The sequence below is a fragment of the Thermobia domestica genome, chromosome 1, assembly GCF_964235325.1.
Source record: "Thermobia domestica chromosome 1, izTheDome1.hap1.1, whole genome shotgun sequence".
Lineage (NCBI taxonomy): Eukaryota > Metazoa > Arthropoda > Insecta > Zygentoma > Lepismatidae > Thermobia > Thermobia domestica.
The window spans coordinates 374,206,894-374,231,127 of record NC_137454.1 but is presented as its reverse complement, the minus strand read 5'-3'; the positions used below and the strand labels follow the sequence as shown (position 1 = coordinate 374,231,127).

At 37.6% G+C, this 24,234-nt stretch overlaps 1 protein-coding gene across 1 annotated transcript in view; it reads right to left on the bottom strand.

Moving 5' to 3' along the window:
• The window catches only part of LOC145664435 (uncharacterized), an 89,358-nt gene that overhangs the window by 52,079 nt on the left and 13,045 nt on the right, over positions 1 to 24,234 (bottom strand). The window contains exons 3-8 of the mRNA XM_081731121.1: positions 23,630 to 23,839; positions 21,118 to 21,320; positions 14,946 to 15,117; positions 9,006 to 9,211; positions 3,462 to 3,620; positions 104 to 206 (exon numbers count right to left, since the gene is read on the bottom strand). Of these exons, the coding sequence (XP_081587247.1) occupies positions 104 to 206; positions 3,462 to 3,620; positions 9,006 to 9,211; positions 14,946 to 15,117; positions 21,118 to 21,320; positions 23,630 to 23,839 (1,053 nt within the window). The remainder of the gene's footprint in view (positions 1 to 103; positions 207 to 3,461; positions 3,621 to 9,005; positions 9,212 to 14,945; positions 15,118 to 21,117; positions 21,321 to 23,629; positions 23,840 to 24,234) is intronic.

Here is a 24,234-nt window from a genome sequence, read left to right as displayed (position 1 = left end):
TGAAATGTATAAAAATTAGTTTACTACTCTGAACATTTAATTTTTCAAAAACATAAAGAATAAAATGCACACTGCTTAGGACGACATGGAAAAATCTGTCTACCTTTTAATCTGGCTTTGGCGATAACTTCACGGGCGATCGTATACATCTCTTCAGTTGTCACTTCCAACAGGACTTCTGTTAACATTCGTCGAACATTCAACATCTGGAACAAATTGACGCGATAAATAAATTAAATTAAAATTAAGTTTTAATCTTGTATCCAAATAATGTTTTATATTCTTATGTAAATTATGTAAATTGTTTCAACCCTCTCTGGAATTTTCCTCAGTAACTCTCCTTTCCTGCTGTGTTTATTGTTGAATATTCATCCACATATGGGGACATTCTTGAACCACCAAAATCGTAAAAATGAAGGGAAAAAAGCTAATTTTTGTAGTTTGTATAATTTCGCTAATCTTTACTAAAGGGTTCTAACAACCTATCAATTACAGAAACAACATTGTTTATAAGCTGTCAGCTATATTATGAACTAAAATTTTAGCACTACAAAAATCGCACTTCTCGTTACGTTTTAGCAGCGGAAGAGTGTCTTCTTCACAGCACATCCTTCTCTAACAGAATAACAAAGAAAGAGATAACATTCTGAAAGGGCACTAATAATGTTTCCGAAACTTAACTCAGTGGCAGGGGTAAAAGTGGATCTGAAAAGGTGAGGGGACGATAGATAGCGGCATGACATCACGTCGTTCCCCTGCCTATCTTTGCCCATTGTAATTTTTTTTAGGAACTGGGGGGACGCCGTACATATTTTTTCGAGGTGGGGGGACGGCGTCGCCCCGCACTTTTACTCCCTGCTCAGTGCAAAATTCGAAAAAAAAATAAATAAATAAACAAAGCAGGATACTGTATGAAAACTAGATCAGTGTTCCGTAAAGAACCGGTTACAACACTGATCAGATACTGCTCAATATGAGAAGACTGTTCGGCTTATATCGGAGTAATTTTGAAGGATACTCCCCTTACAAGAACCCTCGCCACCACCATCAACATTGGTACAATAGCAGGATGTCAATACAAATGATAGGTGTCACATAGCTGATTCCTGGAACTGTTCTGCATTCTCTTTCACGTTTTTATCAACTTTGCATATCAGTAACCCACATAACTGAACTCTATAACAACCATAAACTCATGAGGAAAACATTCTCTGAAATGGCGAACAAAGTAGCAGCAGCCTTCGACATCGCTGTCATGGTATATCAGCGCCCGAACATGACCATTAGGTGTGAAATAGGTGTATGTTTCACCCATTGTGACAACTGTCATTTCTACCCCTCCAGATGGCTCTTACAAGGTCTGTATGATAAGTAATGAGACTCGCCGCGCCGCGGCGCGCGTGTCGCTGGAGCGGGTTTGTCGGTGATGGAGGATGTAGGGGGGGGGGTCCGAGCAAAGCAACGCACCGCGCGTCAGTTGGCTCCGAGCCTTAGTGGAGCGCGGACAAGCCTTGGACAAAGCCCTTGTGAACATTCTTGTCACGGCGGAAAATCAACAAACATGGAGGGTTCCATCGAACAGCGTTATGCGATCAAATTTTGCGTTCGCCTGGGGAAAACGGCTACTCAGACGCTTTCTCTCATCACGGAGGCCTACAAAGAGGAAGCCCTATCCAAAGCCCAGGTGTTTCGTTGGCACAGTGCGTTCCGGAACGGCCGGGAAAGCGTTGAGGATCTGGAGAGGGCTGGACGCCCGACAACAGTGACTACGGACGAAACTGTGGCAAAAGTGAGGGATCTCCTGAACTCAGACCGTCGATTATCGTTGAGATTGATTGCTGATGAACTCGATATGAACCACACAACAGTGCACAAGATTGTGACGGAACAATTGGGAATGAGAAAAATCTGTGCGAAACTGGTGCCGCGAGTGTTGACTGACGAACAAAAGCAACGACGTGTTGATTGTTGTCAGGAACTGTTGAACCTCATGAACAGTGACCCTAACTTTGAAGATGACGTCATAACAGGTGACGAGTCGTGGGTGTTCCAGTACGACCCTGAAACGAAACGTCAAAGCGCGGAGTGGCACACTCCTGCGTCCCCGCGCCCCAAGAAGGCCAGAATGTCGAAGTCAAAGGTGAAAACAATGTTGATTGTTTTTTTTTGACAATGTGGGGGTGGTCCACAAGGAGTTTGTACCCCAAGGACAAGCCGTCAACGCCGCCTTCTACAAACAAGTCCTTGAGAGACTGCACAGGAGCGTCAAGCGGAAAAGACCGGCGATCGCTAGCCGGTGGAAGTTGCATCACGACAATGCCCCTGCCCACACCGCCTTCTTAGTGACCTCCTTTTTGACCCGGATTGGGGTGGAAGTCCTTCCACAACCACCCTACAGCCCAGATGTGAGCCCGGCCGACTTCTTCCTCTTCCCGAAGCTGAAGCCACGCTTGAAAGGAACCCGTTTTGCAGACGTCACAGCCATCCAAGCAGCCGTGACCACATTTCTAAAGGACATGCCGGCTGCTGACTTCCAGGGGGCGTTTGCAGCGTGGAAACATCGATTGCAGAAGTGCATCGACGCAAGAGGAGAGTACTTCGAAAGCTTTTAAGTCCCTGTACAGATCAGATCAATAAAACAATGTTTCCAGACCTGGTCTCATTACTTATCATACAAACCCTGTATACAGTTTTCTGCAGTTCATTTTTCATTCTATGGAAGAAGCAGGTTGTGTCAGCGGGCGTAATTACGTCCCTCAGCCAGGACTGCCAACGAAAGACTATATTTGCAGCTCCTTGAAAACATCTTCCTGATGCTTTTCGTTGGCAGCTGCTTTGCCATGGGTTCTTGGTTTTTGTAACGGATTACAACAGCTTTCGCATTAGTCAACCTAAGTGTGAATCCATTTTCCCGACAACGTTTTATTATGTGTATGTACGAAAAATGAGCACGGAAAAGGGACATGACATCCCCTTCCCAGTAACGGTTTAATGTAGGCACTATTTGTGGAAATAAATTAAATCTTTCAGTTTTACGTCCCACGATTACGTGTAGGCTAAAAGAGACGGTAATGATGAGAATTAATGAAATGGTGTAAAGGAAGTTGGGAGAACACAGAGAAAAAAAACACGCATACGGTGTTCGTCCACCATAAAGCTCACTTGGCGCGAGCTGGAATCGAACCAGGGACCGCAAACTGAAATAAACGCTCTACCACTGAGTCAGCTCGCCCAATCATTTGTTGCCATTCATCGACCGACAACTTCAGACACACTATTGTTCACGACAGACGGGTCGTTCTAGTATCATTTCCCAGATGGCAGTGGTGTTCCCAATTCGGTCTAATATAAACAGAACACCCTCAACTTTCTGTATATGCAGGAGATTTTGCTGTTATTTCACGAGATATCAACTAGGAGGTTCACTCTTGAAAGCTAAAATTTGTTTCTAACCAACTTACCAAGTCTTGCATAATTTCCTCCTGGGTCTTTGGAGTGGCTGGAGGACTGGCCGCAGCTCCCCTCCGAGGTGATGTCTCTGGACTGTCAACATTACGAAAACGTGATTTTTTTCTCACTGGGGAAGGGCTTCGACTACGCTCCGATCCAGAGTCACTTTCCTGTTATTTAAAAGAGATAAACAATAAACGCATTTAAACAATCATAGTAATATACAAAACATGGCATTTAACGTTGGCTAAAATGAACAAAGTAGATCACAACGGAAAACGACGAAGTTTAATGTGTTCTAAAACGAAAGTGTAAAAAGAACGGAAAACCAGTGAGATAATGTTATACATAGTGCAGGACTCATAGTGGTCTGGTCTCTTTTAAATAGTTGAAAAGTGGCCAAAAACTCTCTGTCAATTTCTCCATCACCTCTTTCTTTGTTTCTTGTTTTGTTTCATTTTTCTTCTTTGCTTCTTCTTTTTGAGCTTCCTCCTTTCTTAGGTTTTCTAAGTATGCTTTATAGTTACGGTAAGCAGACTTAGCAGATGTAAGAAGCTTCTGAGTAAGTGGAACCAGTTCTGGCCTATTTCCGGATTTCTTCATCCCAGACACTATATTTAGCTTAGCATTGAGAGTTCTCAAAGCCATGGAACATTCAAATTCATCACTTATTCTTAAGAAGAACATACAAGAAGCATAACACAAAACGAACATGATGAACCATACAAACACACACACAACGCTGAGCCAAGTGTTAACTATTGCGATAGAAGAAAGAATAGACACAGAAGGGTTCTCAACTCCACCTTGAGAGCTTAAGCATTCACCAACCATCCACTGTGCTTTAGAAAGAATAAAAGCTGAAGTGAGAATAAAGCTGACTGTTTCACATGTGACAGCAAGTACTGAAGCTTTCAGAAGAGTAATGAGTAACAAGTTTCTGCCTTTTTCCACTTATTTTTATAATATTTTGCTCAGAAAACTGCCAATGCAAAACATAAATCACATGAAAAAGTCACTTTACCTTCCAAAAAGGTAACTTTTAGTGACAAATTTGAAAAAAAAAAAAAAAAAAAGTAACTTTTAGTGACGAACTTTAAAAAAAAAGTAACTTAGTGACCAACTTGAAAAAAAAAGTAACTTTTAGTTAAAAAAAAAAGTGACTCGCTATGAGCCCTGACAGTAGGAAGAAAATAATATTGAAATATATAACCAGATAAAAAGACATATATTTCTTTTGATAATAGAAGTTTTATAGCAGAAATTGCATTGTTAGGGGAAGAAAGTTAAGTTAAAATCAATTAGCTATTTATTTTTTCTTTTCTTTCTTTTTTTCGGAGCTACGAGTATCATTCAGTAAGAATAATCAGTTTCATTATTTACACATGTAGAAGTTTCTAGATGTACAATGATGTGTGATCGGCGCCTTCTTTTCTTTTAATATAATGATGACACCCCAAGTGTGAAGTGAGAACTGACATTAGTAATGCAATTATTGTACTAGATGATGAGCAGGAATGTTTCAGAATAAACTGAGGGATTTGATCAACGATATTACACTGTCACAGTTTTCTCATTATGTTATTATCCAATCCATAATCTCATTATGTTACAACCCTGCAGTTGATTACTAATCCGTAGGAGCAATTTGGAATTACAAAAATACAGTCTTTACATTATCAGTTTGCAATCAACGACAGTGGTTAACACTACAATTCTGCGCTCATACCGAGAATAGAACTCATGACTAGGTACACCAGAGGCACATGTGACACCCATTTAGCTATAAGACCGTGAACACAAGTAAATATACATTTTCCAAAACACATACGAGACATGTTAACACTGTGCACAAACCGATAATGCTGCTGTCTCCACCTTCACGCGGCAGTTAAGTTAACCCTTGCTGTTGACTCAATACAAGTTTGAACGTCCTCTGGTTGCTACACGATTGTTGAGAGCGTCGAAAGTGAAGTTGTTTGTGTAAGGTGCGGTACGAAACATAGACCGCCAAATGTTTGAGCATGTTGTGCCATTAAATTTTGTGTAAAGCTTGGCGAATCCGCTACTGTGACTTATGAAAAGTTACAAACGGCTTATGAACATTCTCTACCAAGAGCACGTTCTTTTTAGGCGACCGAGAACACAGGTGGAAGACAAACCTCGTGCGGGAAGACCTCAAAAAGGATGACACTATGGAAAGTGTGACGTCTCTTATGAGGTCTGATCATCGACTGACAGTGAGAAGTTCTTGAAATACTAAAGAAAAGGGTGACACGCGGGCAACCAGGATTACACGCACTTGAATACTACACCACAACAACACACAATCTCACACATAAGTTTAATGAATTTTTGACACAAAAAAGCATTCCTGTAGCTCCTCAGTCCCCCTATTCGCCAGATCTCAGTCCCTGTGACTTCTTTCTATTCTCCTTACTCAAAAACTACCTGAAAGGGCGCCATTATGGTACTTAGATAATATTTAGAAGAGCGTATCCGATGAGCTGAAAGTTATTCCAGCAATGCTACGAAGAATGGAAAAAACGCCTCCACCCTTGTGCATCTGTCCACGAGGACTATATTAATGGATTCCCTTGATTTGAAAAAAGTAATAAAATTCAATATTTCTAACACACTTTGTATTCTATTGAAAGAAATTAAATTAGTCCAATGTATCACTTTAACAAATATTCATTTATTAAGAAAATATTGGTCTAGTTTATGGGTGACCAATCCACAGCAATCAGAAACATACAACATGCATGCCAATTTCTCGTGTAGAGTATTGAGTGTCAGCACAAGCACCTTTGAATAAGTTTAGTGTAGCTTTTTATTATTATTATTATTATTATTATTATTATTATTATTATTATTATTATTATTATTATTATTATTATTATTATGTAGGTTTCTGGGAGACAATAAGAGACACGTCCTGTAGTCTGGTAACGATGTTCTATTGATTGATTAGATTTTAATGTCCCTAATCAAGGCTTTATGAGATGGAACCTATTGCTTGAAATGCTAATCATTAGTTGGATTTTATTGTATTTGTGGAAAGTACTCCCATAAAGAATTGAAATCGAGACAACGCACATTAGCCACTTAGTCACGACGAGGCATTATCTCCTTGATCTCATGGACAGTTTAGAAAATGTGACTTTCGGATATTCTTGTTGTCCAATAATGTTTAGTATCTAACAGAAGGCCCTATCCCTTAGGTCTAGTTTAATCTAGGATAGCTTAAAAAATGTAAATTTGAGATATCTTCGTTATTAAATAACGTTTTGTATCTCAGCAGACACAGACCCTTTGGTCTAGTTTAACCGTTGCGTATCAGTGACATCCATGTGGATGTCATGAAAATGTATCCCTTATTAAGGGTCGTATTAATTCTGGGGATGATGAAATTTGCTAGTGGATGCAAAGCACGACTTAGTTCGACTATTTCTCCTTAGATGACAACACCTTACAGAAAAGACAAAAAATGTGTTGTCTCAGTAGATGGCAGGTCTAAGGGAGCATTCAATTACAACAGATATGTTTCTTTTGACGATAAACAATGAGCAACTTCGAGATTGAAATAGGGAAATCTTTGCCTTTGATCTCCGGTCAGTGTTGCCAACCTGAAGCAGCATAAAATCCCTTCAGAACATCAAAATTTCCCTTTTTCAGTACAAATGTTCCACAGTGTAAATAATTGTTTTTATCACTAATGTGAATGCTCTCTGCACGCGCGCACAATAACTATGCCCTATATAACGGTCTACACAGTCTTTTAACAGTAAATGAAATTGGTATTACAGAACGCACACAGGAAAATGACAGCTGGAATGCAAGGGGTTAATCCAGGATAGCTTTAAAAATGTGATTTTGAGATATCCTCGTTGTCAAATAACGTTTTGTATCCCAGCAGAGGCACTGTTCCTTACGTCTACTTTAAACTAGAATAGTTTTAAAATGTGATTCTGGGATATCCTCGCTGTCCAACAACGTTTTGTATACCAGAAGAGGCCTTGCTCCTTAGGTCTAGTTTATTCTGCAATAGTTTTGAAAATATGAATTTGGGATATTCTTGTTTTCCAGTAACGTTTTGTATCCCAAGAAAAATTGACTTTGGTATATACTCGTTATCAAATAACGTCTTTCACCCCAGAAAAGGCCCTGTTTCTTAGGTTTAGTTTACTCTAGGGTAGCTTAAACCAGCTGAGAATGCTCAGATAGCATTGCAAGAACGAACTTAAAAAGAATTAATTTTTCTTATTAACTTCCAGAGGCTTCATACCAATTGTTCTATGTACTTTATTATTATACTTATTAAACAATTCTTGTAATATATCTATCCATTTATAATTTCCTTGAGTACTAATTTTTTTTCCACATGTTTTGTTTAAGAGTCCTGTTAAAACGTTCTACGACATGTTGTTTTACAAAGATACATGCTCAAAACTGAAAACTTCGCAAAATATTATCTCTATGATTTACGGTTCCCGAGATATGGCTCCTTAAATTTCTCGAAATCGGAACATTTTTTGGCCAATATCTCGGGAACGGTAAGAGTGACACGAAAAATATTATCATTTTCTCAGATAAATTTTTGATGCACTATCGCATGAAGGGCTCAGAATTTAAAAAAAAAAAAAAAAAAAAAAAAAAAAACGCAAATAACAGATACACATACACACAGACATAGAAAATTCAGTTAGCTTAAAAATGAGATTTTGGGATACTCTCGTTATTCCAAAGTATAGTAAAGTTTTTCATCTTAGAAGCACTGCCACATAGGTCTATTTTATTCTAGAACAGCTTTAGAAGTGTGATTTTGGAATATCGTCTAATAATGCCTTTGTATGTAACGTACTGTTTTACTGGTCAAGTTCAATACTACAACAACTTAGAAAATAACTATTTTAAGATATCCTCTTTATACAATGCTATATATATATATATATAAAATATAAATTAAACAGAATTAAAATAACTGAATACGATGCGTAATTATCCAAATTAAAATTCCCAAATATCACAAATTAGAAGAGTAAAAGGGAAACTTGAATAAACCTGTTCCCAAAACATATTAAAAAAAGAATAAATAAATCTCTCTTAAGTTTTACGTCCCACGGTTATGCTGGCTAGGCTAAAGCAGACGGTGATGAAGAGAAATGAAGCAAATGGAATGAAGAAAGTGAGAGGAAAAGGGAGAACTCCGAAAAAATCCACCCACATGGTATTTGTCCGCCACAAAGTTCACTTGGCGCGAGCTGGGATCGAAAAAAGGGCCCCATGCACCAGAGTTGAACGCTCTACCACTGAGCCACCACAGCCTCTAAGAATAAATAAATATGAGGTATAATGAAAGGAATAGAATTCACATACCTTGCGTATTATTCTTATTATTCAAAACGAGAACTTTAACTTTTTTAAAGTAAGGTATTCTATTATTAAACTAGTGTACTAATACGCACCGATTCGTATAATTTTAAGAAATGCAATTGGAGTAATGGAAAAAATCTCTAAAGCATCAACAAGTACGACATAAAAGGGTAACTTACAAACTTGCTTCTTTTGGGAAGCTCTTCAGTAAGTCTTTTGTTTTGGAGTTCTTTGAGAGCCAACTCTTCCTCCTCTTTCCTCTTCTGTAGCAGTGCTTCCCTCTCTTTCTGCATTTGCTCTCTTTCAAGTCTTTTCTGTTTCTCTCGTTCCATTTTCTCTAAGCCTTCTCGAATCCACGCAGGAAGCTGTCTTCTTTTGGCAGCATCTATCAAATAAAAATACACAAAAATCAGAATTCCAATGATCAGCGCTTAGGTGAAGATAAATGTACCATTTTTGGTGCAAATTAAAACGAACATTTATCCTCACCTAAGCCCTATAATATATGCTATTACTGACGATTATGTCTAAAGATACAGGCAACCTTGACTAAATATATCAATAAATCAAAATGTCTACTTTCACAGCACCAAAAATCACAGTGTTCTTTCGTCTCCATCAAGTAGCTTTCGTCCAAAATCATGTAACATACGAGGTATGTCCACAAAATTTCGAACCTTTGGTTGGTAAAAATTCATTTATTGATTTGGAAACCCGAAACAAAAATCCCCTTCAAAATAGTTTCCTTGGTAACGAACACACTTCTCCCAGCGCTTCCGCCATTCTTGGAAACAATTCTGGAATGCAGTTTTTTGGAAAGGTGAGTAACCGTGTCATAGCATTCCGCATGGTGTCTTCTCTTGACTCAAATCGGGTCCCTTTTAGTGGCATTTTCAGCTTGGGAAACAACCAGAAGTCACACGGAGCAATATCAAGTGAGTAGGAGCCTATCGACAGACAGGAATGTTGTGTTTGGCGATGAGAGCCTGAATCAAATTTCGCGGACACACTCCTCATGCCCATAATCTCGTTCAAAATTGAATGGTACCGATTTCCGCTTGGGTATCTCCAAACTTGAGGCAAAATTTGATGCAATATTGCTGCTCAAGTATTTCTATCATTTTAGGGAAAAAAAAACAGCAACTGACGCTTTTTGGTAAACATGCAAAAAGCAAAGTTTAAGACGACAGCGTCACAAGAATTCGTGTTGCATTAAACAAAAGCCTCCGAAAATACATTTTTTAAATACAAATGAAGAAAACTAACACACACTTCTCATTGTGCATAGTTGTCGTTTTTTTTCTTTCCCAAAAAGAAGTGTTAACGAAAGAGATTACAAATGTCAGAATAAGTTTTCATCACTGCTTTTAAACTAAAAGCAACTTAATCCTACGACGAGCAGGTGGGTCTATTGGACCCATACGGATATTTTTTTTTTTTTTTTTGGTCAGTAATTATAATGATATTGTGCGTTTCCAGGTATTGATATAATCTGACATTTTCCAGTTTGCATTCTTGTTTTAAATTACTTAGGTGTTATTTTATTTTTGTTAGTCATGTGGTACGTTTACTAATTTATAGCATTAAGTCCCAAGCGGGTGCATTGGACCCTGACCTTTATTGAGTTCAAACATGTTTGTCAAAGTTCAGCTTCGGTTGAAATTGTTCATTGTGGATGGCAGCATTAGCATTTTGATGTTCTCCTAGATATCATCGTGAAGTTAGAAATAAATACAAGAGCTGAAAATAAATAAATGGCAACACAGTAGAGGGTGTGTGGAGCTATACAACGCGGGTTGTGGGGCTAGTGTAGGTGCTGTAGTGAAGTAGTGGAGTGTGTTGAATGTAGGTTGTCAAATCACACCGCTCTAAAGGGATATTTTCCAAGTTAGAACAACATTCATGGATAAAGATAGAAGCGGCCCCTGATTAAAAAAAACGCGCCAGGGAATGTTACTCTGGACTATGTGAAGCATGAGGACTATGCAACAGGAACTAGATGAAGGTTGACATGGGGTCGGAAACAGTCATTGAATTGATTCAATATTTGCTGCATGTGGACAGGAGGTGTACTGGCAGGGAATTGACTAACGAGGTAGGAACACCCACACTACAATATTGAATGTGTTGCACAATGTTCTTGGTAACCGAAAAATTACATCTCGGTGGGTACCACACCACTTATAGGCGTTGAAAAATGGAAAAGATACGCCCTTGCCGGTAATCATTTGGCACATCACAGACTGGAAGGTCGCGTGTTCCGGGACAGGATTATCGCATTTGACGAAATATGGGCGCACTCTTATGAGCCAGAACTTAAGCGCCAATCCAATGAATGATGCCACCCATCATCTCCCCGACCCACGAAGCTGCGTCAGCATGAAAGTAAGTGTAACCTAGGGGGAATATGAAGGTGATGCTGATGGTGGCATACGATGTACGATTTTATATTACGGTATTCAGTTCCTCCGAACCAGCCCGTAAATGTAGTGTACTATTGCGGGTTTGTGGAACAACATCTTTGCTCTGCATTGCACAGGAAACGACCCGACTTCATAACGGATCCACCCATTGTTTTGCATGAGAACGCCTGTTGTCACAACGCAGTTCCTGTGAGGAATCTGTTTGCATGATAGGGGTGGGAGGTTCTAGAGCACACACTCCTGCTTCCTAATACCAAAGAACCACTGCGAGTTTGTGAAAACTCTTTGGGATATTTTATATAATTTTATTTTTTGTTACACAGGAATACATTTCTGATGTCTACATTTCAATATTATGTTTCTTAGCATTTATTACTTCATAAATAAAAGATACTTTATATTTCTTAAAAAAGAGAAAAAATATTAATCGTAAGTGTATTTCATAGATATTCTAGTTAATAAAAAGTACGACGGAAGCAATTTACTGCTTAATTGCTCCTCTCTTCAAAAAATTACATTGTTGGCTAGAAAAAAGCAAAAAAGTCACCGTGGGTCCATTCGACCCGGTTGGTATTGAATGGTATAAAATTTTGTCTCTAGTTCCACGGTTAAACAAATTGTTTTATACGATTTTTTTTTTTAAAACCAAATTCAATCACCTCCGTCTGCTGGAAAAAATACAGTACTTTAAAGTTTGTCCGCAAAGAGTTAAGTATGCTTCGTATACGTAATTTTTTAGGGTTACCAGATCGAGCTGAAGACAAACCATGAGACCAACGGATTTGTGAAATTGGGGATACAAATTGTAAAACTAAACATTTCTGCATGTTATTACCACAATTTCTTCCAACAGTTCTAACAGTACTATTACTACTAACGAAGCCAATACTGTATCAAAGTAAATGAAAATAACACAAAATATTAGCGATTATTGTTTGGAACTCCCTCCTGCGTCAAGAAGCGTCCTATTCCCCAGAATAGTTTTGTGGACATTCTGACAACTCATTACTAAGTTTATCTAAACATAAATTTAAGCCATCACAACGACTGTTGGCATTCTGTTTCAATCTTAAGGTTGGCATCCCGGCCATAAGGTTTTCATTGCACTAAACACTCGTTCGATATGTGATCACTGACTGCCATGGTGAGAATATAGTGCATTATTTTGACCAGGTCTGATGCATCTGCTTTCTCGAAAACTCGATAATTTAGCCAACTAATATTATCTGTCCTGTTGTGTGTTGACATTATAGGTTTCAAGACAGAAAACTCATTGTAAAAGTTCATTTCCATCAAAACTAATTGTCATTCCCACCTGCGTTAAATCATTAAATGAAAACAGTGTTGTTGATGTGCGAAAACAGGCCATAATTATGAAATGAATTTAAACCTAGCCTTTTTGCAACATCAAAAAAACAACTCTTGCAAATTACTAACAAGCATGTTATATGCATTAGAAGTATTAAATGTCATCGTGCCTGTTGTTCTGTATGGCTGCGAAACATGATCACTTACTCTGAGGGAAGAACATAGACTGAAAGTATTTGAGAACAAGATCCTGAGACGAATATTCGGACCCAAGAGGAACGGGAATGGGGAATGGCGGAAACTTCATAACGAGGAACTACATAATTTATATGGTTTACCCAACATTGTTAGGGTCGTCAAGTCTAGGAGGCTTAGGTGGGCTGGTCATGTAGCTCGAATGGGAGAAAGTAGAAACGCTTCCAAAGTCTTGACTGGAAGACCAATCGGAAAACAACCATTAGGAAGACTTAGGCGCAGATGGGAGGACAATATTAAGATGGATCTCGCAGAGATTGGAATACAAAGTAGAAACTGGATGCAGTTAACTAAGGATAGAAGTCAGTGGAGAGCTTTTATGAACGCGGCATTGAACCTCCAGGTTCCATAGGCCATTTAGTTAGAATGCATTTTGAATTCAGACGGCGCCCGGAGAGCTGACAATTCCATCTTTTTCTTCTAATACTTCCAACACTATTTCACTTGGCACTTTATCTACCCACGTAATTTTCAACGCTCTTCTATAGCATCACATTTCGAAGGCATGCATTCTCCGCGTTTTCTTCTTGTCGAGAGCATGGTTGACAATCGCACAACGCCACACTCAATGCATATGCATATCCCGGTATTTTCTTAAGTTCTATGGCGACTTTTTCGGTCAGAAGTTTTGGTTCTCTTCAAGATCTTTTCTTCTTGAGCAATTCTGGAATTTCCATCTTTGCACCTTATCGATTGTCACTTTACTCCCAAAATAACAGAATATTTTCATCTCTTCGACCAGACTATCTCCTACTTAACATTCATTTCTCTTCTCATTTCTTTTCTTGTGCATCTAATAACTTTACTTTAGCTCTTCTTCATCTTCATGTAGTATTTTCCTGGTAATTTGGATATGGTAACACAAATACCTTAAAAAATATGGATAAAAACTTGTTGCGAGTCACTGATCTCATACATCAGAGTTTGAAATCTTTGTTTAGCTTTTAGCACACTAGTTGTGTAATTTAAAATCCTACGACAAACGTATAAAGTTTTTTTTTTTTTTTTTTTTTTTTTTTTTTTTTTTTTTTTTTTAAACGTATATATTTGTTTCATAGTTAAATGACAAATTGTTTTGTATTTTTAATCATAAAGAAACATTATTTAAAGAATTGTAACCGCTTAACTATCAAATAATGAAATCTAATTATTGTTACCTTTTTGAAAGGTATACATAATAAACTTTTCTATATATTTTTGTGCATTTTAGTTTCAATATCTTAATTTTCTTCCAACGATTCCGTCGCCGCACACCGTCTTGAAAATGGCTGTCGTAAATCAAAATCCCGCCTTCAAGAAATCTAAGACCTAAAAGATTCTTTTCGAATAGAATAATAATAATAATTATAATAATAATAATAATAATAATAATAATAATAATAATAATAATAATAATAATAACTTTAAGTTTTACGTCTTACGTTTATGCCGGCTAGGCTAAAGGAGACGGTAATGATGAGAAATGAATGCAATGGTGGAATGAAGAGTGGGGGAATCCTGTGAAAACCCACAACTACGGTGTTCGTCCATCAAAAGCCCACTTGGTGCAAACTGGGATCGAATCAGGGACACCAGAGGTGAACGTGCCCTCTACCAATGAGCCACCAAGCCCCAGTGTACAAAATTAATGTTACAACGTGATTTTGAATAAATAGTCTCTAAATATGACACGCAAAAGATCTGAGTATTGACCTTGATCTGAAAGTATTTTTATTGATTTTTTTTAGGGCAAAAAATGTTACAGACACACTTGAATATTTTAACTAGGATTGTTTGTACCCTACAAAACAAAACTGATTCAACGGAGCAGTAGTTTTAATTAGTAAATCATTACTAAACATTTTTTACCTGCTGCTAATGGCAGTTTTATTATTCTATAAGCCTTTCATGGACGGAGAGATGAACTTAGGTTCAAAACATCTATACGTGGTCCTTAATAATACTGGGTCTTCTCCAACGAAAATCTGGCACTTCAACTCAATATATAAACAATGCAAGTTGGAGAACGACAATTATGGTATTTCAATTGCTCTCTTACATGAATTCAATATCTATTCCACATCATTTAGATACACAAATTAAAACATGATCCACCACGCCCCAAAATAAGCTCATTTTAAACTTTGTGATTACCTATAACGGCTGTTGTATCTTCATCTTCGTCAGATTTTTCTGTTGACCTAGCCCTATCATGAGACCTGCCGCGTCTCCAGTCATGGCGATTATGTCGAATAAAAGGCGGGGCACCTGGAACAGGAGCTGCTGTTGCATCTACTTGCTCTGGCCAGTAAGAATTTGGCACCACCTACGGGGTTGTACAAAATCTAGTTAGGTTTCATTAATAACAATATTTTTTTAAAAAAATATATTCAAATACAATTAAAACAGCCAGCCAGTTAAAAAACTTGAAAGTTAAAAATGTTAGAACTAACTAAATAAATAAATATAAAAAGTAAAAGTAATAAATAAATAAATTTAAAAGTCACATATTTAGCCCTTACATCAAACTAAGAAAAAGAAAATAATTGTAATCAAAAAGGTATAAACATGTTAATAGTTCAGTAGTTAATGCATGCTTTCGTAAACATTATTTGCGGCTTTATGTTTAAAAAAGTTAGAAGAAAACCTCACTCAGAACGGCTGGCCTGGAAAAGCTTTTTACACTTTTTCGATCGAGTGCTCCCACGAGCAATCGAACCCGGGACCGCTCGCTATCAAATATAGACCATTTATGCTCTCCAACACAATCACTAATCATTCCATGTTTGTTTTAAAAATGCCAAAATAATTCAATAAAGATGTTAAAAAAATAAATTGTTCTTGCTTAATAAAACACTCTTCTTTTACAACCTTAGAAAAAACATCCTCTCTTTACTGACGATATAATTCTGTTCCTTAAAAAAAAAAAAAAAAAAAAAAAAAAAAAAACCTATTTCTTGTCGCCAAAGTAGATACTTAACAGGACTCGAAATTGGTCAGATTAGAAACTCTAGTACAACGACTATGTTAAGTCTACCACAGTATTATCTACATGAATACTGGGACTTGAACACAGTCACTTAAAGACTCAAATAACTCTTCTTTGGTATGTATTACTCTCGCTTGAAATACAATATTGTCCCCCAACATGGTTAATATTTGATACTACTACACACCTCTATATGCTCAGTTGATTTCTTCCAACAATATGAGTCAGTTTGCTACATATTCATACAAATTTTTAACTCTCCGGATAAAATTATGCTTCATTCGCATTATTGCCGTACCAACCTTAAACACATATCCGTGTTCTTTTACTTAATTAAGTACTTCTAACCTACTCCAAAAGTGTACCTAGTGAAAAATGAATACATAGTACAACTTTCTTTCTTTTTATTTTGAGTAGTTCAACTTTAAAGGCTAGAATTATTTGAATTAAAGAGAGGTGACGAGGTGATGATAAGATTTTTAATGGAAATATTTCGTTTGAAAGATCTAGATGCAATCTTCCTCATTCTTTTTCCAGCACCCGTCCCCATATCAACATGATAGTAACTATTAAATTACACTCAGGAATATGTCTAAATATTTATTAACGCCGTTATTTTCACGGGGAATCACACATATATTTACTATCAATGCAAATGATGCATCAGCTGTGTACTTAAAGGTCCTATAGTCATTGCAAACTATTTACTGAGTTGTACTTTTTACCATCCAGTTTTTCAGCATTGTTACTGGCAAGCAAACCAGCGGAACAGAAATAGTGCATTTGAAGCTATTATATTTGCCGAAAACTATCAGTCTTCGCACGGCTTAAGTATTTTGTTTTCAGAATGTTAGCGGTAGCTTAACTAGGCCTAAAATGATTATTTTATTACATAATGAAAGTCATGAAATGAGACTGAAATAGCAATGTATGGTGTTTATGTAAATAAATATGTCGCTGACGAAGGTGATGTTCCTACGGATAATTTCAGCATTAATAAATATTTAGACGCATTCTTGAGTCTAATTTGTTATATTCATGGTCAATTAGTTCCTTCAGTATTATGCCCTTTAGGCCAAGGGATACAATGATTACGGCAAGTGAATAACGATGGAAAAATTGGTGGAATAAGAAAGTGGGAGGAAAACGGAGTACTCCCCAGAAAACCCGCGGACACTACGCACCAGAGGTAAGCGCTTTAGTACAACGACCATGTTAAGTTTACCACAGCACCATCTATATGAATATTGGGACTTGTACATAGTCACTTAAACCCGGAATAACTCTTTTTAGGCACGTATCACTGTCGCCTGAAATAGAATACTGTCCTCCAACATGGTGTCCACTGAGCCACCGTAGTCCCAGGAAGAGGAAGCATGACGAAAAACGAAAAAGAATAAAAAAAGAATCAGCAAACTGTCTAGGTAGGCGCCATTTTAGAATGCAGTGATGTGATAGCGTTGATAGGCTGAAGGTGGAGAGTATTCTTATTTGTATAGGATGTTTTTCATTTTTCTCAATTTATTTCTTTTCTATTTCATACTATACCGGTATATATATATAGATATAGATATTTCACCCTTCTTTAAGTATTCTTACTCCCTCTCCAGGACTTTTAGCGACCAATGCATCCCATTAGTTTCATCTTTCTCCATTTAACTCTTACAGCTTTCAACCTAGCAATATCATGTGACTACATTTCAATCTGGTGCTCACCTGCATCCAGCTTTTACAGTTACTTTTAATTTCTTTTCTCCTATTTCTTACCCACTCTATAACATAAAACGAGTGTGCTTAAGAGTGTTTTTCTGGGTGATGATTTCAAAAATTTCCGTTAATTCGTTATACATCATCTTTATTTCGTGGACAGGTTGAAAGATATCTTTGGCACCTGGTCACAGGACTGAAGGGAGAAAAAAAATCATGAGCCGTGTAAAAAGCAATCCTTGGGAGCAACACGTTATTTAACAAATGCTTTTTTTATTTCCTACTCAAAACAAATTCTTTAATGCTTTTAAAAAAATGGAGTTCACGGTATACTGTGTAAGAGTCCTAGGAATCGGATGATTATAACCAAATCAGCAAGTCATTCTTTGTAGACACATTAACATGTCAATTTGGTGGATAATTTCTCAAATTTGTTACTGATTACGTCACACAATTTTCTGAAATGGCAGATATTGACATCACTATAAAAAATTTAGAGTGCTTTTGACCCATATGAGTGTCGCCTGAACTGCATTGAAGTACAACTTTCAACATACTTTGTTTATCTATTTTGCTAGGAATTAAGAGAAAATTATTAGATCCAAAAAAAAAAAAAAAAAAAAAGTCTCTGAACAATTCAAGTTTTAATCAAAAGTAATAATTGTGTAATAGTTTCGTCAACTAACTAAATATCTTGCCTCTATCAGGGATTTTTTCTTCATGTTTTGTCCACAGACTAATTTATTTTGTGAAGTTACTAAAACAAAGCAAAAAGTTAACATGAACCACATAAAAAAACAAATCTTTCGAGTAATCAGATAAAATGTATTTACTACATACATTGTGAGCTAGTGGTCTACTATGCCACGCTTAGTTGCATGCATGGGGAGCATGCCCGCGACCGTTCGGTCTATTTAATGGACGGGTTCCGCAAGAATGTAATGCACCCCGCCCGTCGTTGCGCGTGCTTTGGACTTATGTCCTCGTGCACAAGTGCACCGTTAAGATTTGTCCCCTAACCTTAACACCTAAGTGTGTAACCCCCATTCACTGAGGGAGTGGGATACGCCCACTGCGCGGCCAGACCGAAGTCCTGAGTGCCTACCAGTTGACCTCCTGATGGAGGCGGTCCTGCTAGCGAGTCAGGCCCTACCATACTCTGCAGGCATGGTGCCCGAGCGTTATAAGGCGAGCTCACCTCCCGCACATGTTCACCGTTAACCAGGTTCCTGGGATTAGTTCCCATGTGCTACCGAATCCCACGGTATGACCACAACCCGGCAGAGTCCAACCCAATCCGGGAACCCCAGGCAATGCCCGAGGGGGCTTGTGTCCCGGCCCTGCCTACCTCTATCGTTCAACTGGCAACCGCCGTGTGTAGAGGTACCACACACACGTCGAGATGCTATGCATCTCATCCCGGATCCAATGGTACGTGTAAGTCACCATTTGAGTTTGGAGCCGGCCCATATCCTGCAGGGTTACCTCCCTTTCGCGGAATTAGTACCGTTGCCCAGATATCTGGGATTGGGCATTTCCATTTCCGTTTGGTCCTCCTGCAGGCAGGAATCCGACTCTCCCCTCCCGGTAGGATCGTCCAAGCAATACGGGACTACCTCTCTTTTACGTGTTGAGGTACCACGTACACGCTGAGATACTCAGTATCTCTTCCCGGACCCAACAGCACGTGTAGGTCGCCGTTTGGGAGAAGGGCCTTGACCGCTGCTCTCCCCCGGTAGGGTCGCCCAGAGAGCTACCTCACTTTTTACCGTGCTGAGGTACCACGTACGCTACCAGACCCAATGGGACGCGTTAGTTTCCCATTTGGGAGTCAGCGGGAGACCCATAGGAATCCCTCATCCCCTGGCAGGGTTATTTTACTACATACAGTACAGAGTTAAGTAAATAATATTTTACGTAAGTAGCATGCATGTATTTTTTCATAGTTACCTCTTATGGGAGAGACAGCGGCCACCAAAATAAAAGGGAACATAATCTTTTATTTTTCTAACTTAAACATCTACAATACCTTCGCATCACTAACTACAGTAACTTGATCAGAGTGACTGAGCGAGAAACAACTTTATTTCAACGAAAATTCAGTGAAAATAGTGTGGGATTGAACCGGGAATCTAAGTGCACCAACCACTACACTACGTAGTCCGCTTCCAAAACAGTCACACACCCTTGACGAGTGAACGAATTCCGTAATCTCGCACTTTTAATAAATAAACGGCACTACGGTTTTATGAAATATTAAAATTTGCCCAAGACTGACCCTGCAACTAGTTGAGGCAAGTTCGTATATTAGGGTGGTCCTTATTTTTCGACTTTCGAACTTTTTGAGTTTCATCCCCTAATATGGTCTCATATAATACCAAAGTAACCTATGAGAAAAATTAGTTCAATTGTATAATATTAAATAGTGCCCCAAGAGATTTCAAGTTTTGAATGCATTTACAGTATACATTATGAGGCAAAGGTACCTGGTACGTCTGGAACAATTAGAGGAAGTGACATTATATTTTGATTAGAGGTAATGAAGATAGAACCGCTCAGAATAGTACAATTATGGCAGCCATCTTGGAATTAAATAAAATGAAATCTTTTAGTTTTACGTCCCACGGTTATGCCGGCTAGGCTAAAGACGGTGATTATCAGAAATGAATGAAATGGTGGAATGAATAGTGGGAGGAAACGGGAGAACCCCGAGAAAACCTACGAACACGGTGTTTGTTCACCACAAAGCCCACTTGGCGCGAGCTGGGATCGAATAAGGGACCCTACGCACCAGAGGTGAACACTCTACCACTGAGGCACCGTACCGACTCCGCCATCTTGGATTCAGGTCTATTTTCTCAATAGGAAGGGGGCATATGACAATGGGGTAGCTTTTCACCATAATTACACATCTGACGCTATTTCCAACTTATCTCTAATCATTTAATATTTATTACCTTCATAATATATGTTTATTAACTTACAACTGTCTTTTTAAACTTATACGGTACCTTTGCCTCGAACTGCAACTGTAAATACATTCGAAACGTGAAGTTGCTTGAGGCACCATTTAATATTATTCAATTGAGCTAATTTTTCGTATGGGTTACATTGGTTGGATATGAAACCATCTTAGGAGAGTGAAGAAAGAAAAAAAACCTCAGAAGTCGAAAAATAAAAATATATATAAAACCTTACTACAAAAACTGAATAATTCTATTTTCCTTTAAAAATAGTGAGAAATTATAACACACTTCTGAAAACAAGGGGTTATTCTACAAGGTAAAAATCTTCAACTCTAAGTACAATCGTAAGCCTTTCCATTAAAAAACTGAGCTAACATTCTTTAGTGAAGAAAATGTTCAATAGTAATACATATTATAATTCTCTCTAGTTTCTTCTTAATTCACCCAATCTTCCTTTACCTAAACATCTCAGATGAAGTGGTCCGTTGATATCCTAAAATTTTGTTACCGTTGAAAAATAATTTGGACGTTTCATTAGCTTCATCACTACTTTCTATGCTACAGACTACATATCTACACCCATTAGAATATGCCACGATTCTTATGTTAAATTCCTGTTTAATATTTGTTTCTTGTAGTGCAATCGATGATAGAAAAATCTTACCTGATTATAATGGTCAATGTGATCGGTATTTCCATGATTGTAGTCAAACGTTGCACTCTCAGCATTCTGAGGATAAGGATACGATGGAAGAGCAGCAGGGTCTTTTGCAGGCATTGGAGGGTGAGAAGGTGCTCCTGCACCATGAGATCCCCAACCCCAGCCCCACTGCTGCCAATGATTCCATGCACCCCATGACGACGCATCTAGGATAAATAAATAAATAATGATAGGTAGTAACGAAAGTATCTAACACATAACATAATTACTAGCCTACAATATGCCGCTATATTTAGAAAGTGAAATGTTTTCGAGAGAGTGCTCATTTCTTCAGTCGTCAATGAAAGAAGAACGTAGAGTTCAAGAATTCATATTCTTGCTAATAGAGCTATAGAATCATATTTACACCATATGGATCATCTATACTTCTATAGAATCATATAGATATATACGAGGACAATTCGAAAAAAACATTCGTTTACGCATGTGCGAGAAATGGTAGGGAAAAGTGACGTTAAAGTGTATTCAACGTCAGAACCACACCTGAGATAAACAAAACAGTTTGTATCCCTCCGCGTCAAGCACGTGCTTCACGGCGAGATTTCTGCTTCGGTCAGCTGTTCTTTTTCCGCCGCCATGTTTTCAAATTGAAGTTGACTGTTGGGGGCGGGACTTAAAATGACTGCTGCAATCTCTGCGTTTCTTAAGGACAGCCATTACACTTTTTTAAAAACGGTTTTTCTTTATTATGATTGTTAAGAGCAATTCAAAATATATTAAATTTGTACCGAAACATATTATATAAATGTTTATTCTCTACTACATTTACTATCTACCTCTCTCTCTCAAGTGTTTAACATTTGTTGTTATAGATACTTATCGGTTTGCATGTTAGCAACACTGTGACGATTGTTTTTTCTCGATAACAGAAGGTAAAAATCACAGAATATGGCATATATTTTGTCAGTAATTTGTAGTAGTATATTTTGCTCCCTGAATTAATATTTTTTCGTCTCGTCTAGCAAATGGGTGAAGTTAATTATACGAAACAATGTGAAAAAATAGTTCATCTGTTTAACCAATTACAAATAAGCAATTACGTCAATCACGGAACTATATTTATAATTCCAGCCAATTACATTTCATTGTAGTACGTCATTTGTTTATCCCAGGTGTTTCTTACATTGAATACACTTTAGTCCTGTGGCGCAGTATGCAATAGTTCAGTAGACAGTGAGCAGTGGAAGGAAAAGGAGAAGTTTACTCTCCGCTATAACAATTGAAAATGAAGGTTCCAATAGAAAAACCCGTCATGTGATGAGTGAAGGTATCGCATGTAAAGATGGACGAACTGACGTGCACGACGGCAAGAAATGGGCGCCCATCTATTGTCAGCAATGAATTCGTGCAGGAAATTGACAAAATTGTCTGTGAAGTCTCTCGGTTTACGATATTTGAATTTTCTGTTCTATCTTCAGGCACATGAAACAGTGATTTACGTCGCACCGCTTCGACAAAGACAACGCGCTTCACAATGTTGTTAGCGAGTGGGTTCATTTCCAAACGGGAGATTTGTTTAGCAGAAGGAATTTCAATCTTTGTAAAACGTTATGACAAGTGCCTCAATTTGAATGGTGAATATGTTGAAAAGTAATGTAATGTACTTTTCTTATATGCGAATAATAAAAGTTCTGTATCTGCGAGTGTATGTCATTGATAACCAAATGGCGTTTTTTTAAAACTTTTTTTTTTTTCGAATTGCCCTCGTATTTATAGATAGAAAATAAGTACTGATCTGACCGTGAATAATTAAGAAAAGCAAAAGCAGCAAAGCCCTAGAGAGGTTGAAATTTTATAAAAGAAGAGATAATCTTTTTGCATACAAGGTCGGTACTTATTTTTAATCTAATTCATGTTCTTACTGTCTTTTCTCTGCATTTTACTGCAACACGAGTTATTCTATTAAAATCAAGTCGGCCAATTGAGCGTGTTCTTACTATTTACATACACATACAAAAAGTTTTAAAAATACAAACTAAAACACCTGGATTAACAAGTTGATATACTATGACTGGCTATCTTTCATTGTTGATTGATAAAGAAAAGTGGAGTAGCTCGCGATTTTTTTTTCTTTTTTTTAACCTTGTTAACTCAATACTTATTCATATTGTAAAATTAAGGCACGAGAAATCAATAAAACATTATCAAAAACCTTGCTTTGCTCAATTTTCCCTAATTATACCCAGGTAAAAGTCAATGTTTTCGAGCAACATTCTGTGTCTATCTTCAGGTTAAAAGAAAGAGAACAAGAAGTAAAAATAACGGAGTAAAAATATGTTACAGACATTACAGGGTTTCAGAATATAGCCACAAACTAATGTGACACAATACTGAGCCTGTGGCTTTTTTGTATCTAATGACCAACAATCACCTCGAGCCATTAACCCGACAAGCACTACGTTTGTATCTGCTACGTGTAGTACCATGAGGAAGTGTCAAATTTACACTACGTTACCTTGTGAACTAGAAGAGTTGGAGATATCCAAGTCTTCTTTCGTATCCATATCCATCGGAGCCTCCCCACCTTCATGGTCGACATCAGCATCTTTTTTCCTCTCTTCTGCCTTGTCACTCGGAGGCTGATGGGATGTCGCCTGATATTGCTCCGCAGGAGGTTGGGACTCCTTCATTTTGATCCATTCTTGAGCCAATGCAGCCCAGTCAACTGAAACAAACATTCAATTATGAAATCAAACTATTATATTGAGGATAAGCTAACAGCCATCCGAAGCAACTTTCTTTGAATACACAACTAATGAATCTCAGTTTCGATTTGCGGTTAAGATCCTGTGTCCATTAAATGGAATAAGCTTGATACGGAAAACAAACAAAGAAAGATAAATTTTCTTTAACTAAAAATGAAATTTGTTACCTTTAAACGCGTGAGCGTAAAAATGAATGTACTTTAATATATTAAATTGCTTTTAGCTTTAACCAAAAAAATAAGAAAAAAATGGAATTACTGGTACTCAAAACTCAGAAATAAATAAATAAATAAACTCAGTTTCAGAGATTCTGCTTTAAAGTCCAAGGAAAGTAACATATTTGAATAGACAAAAT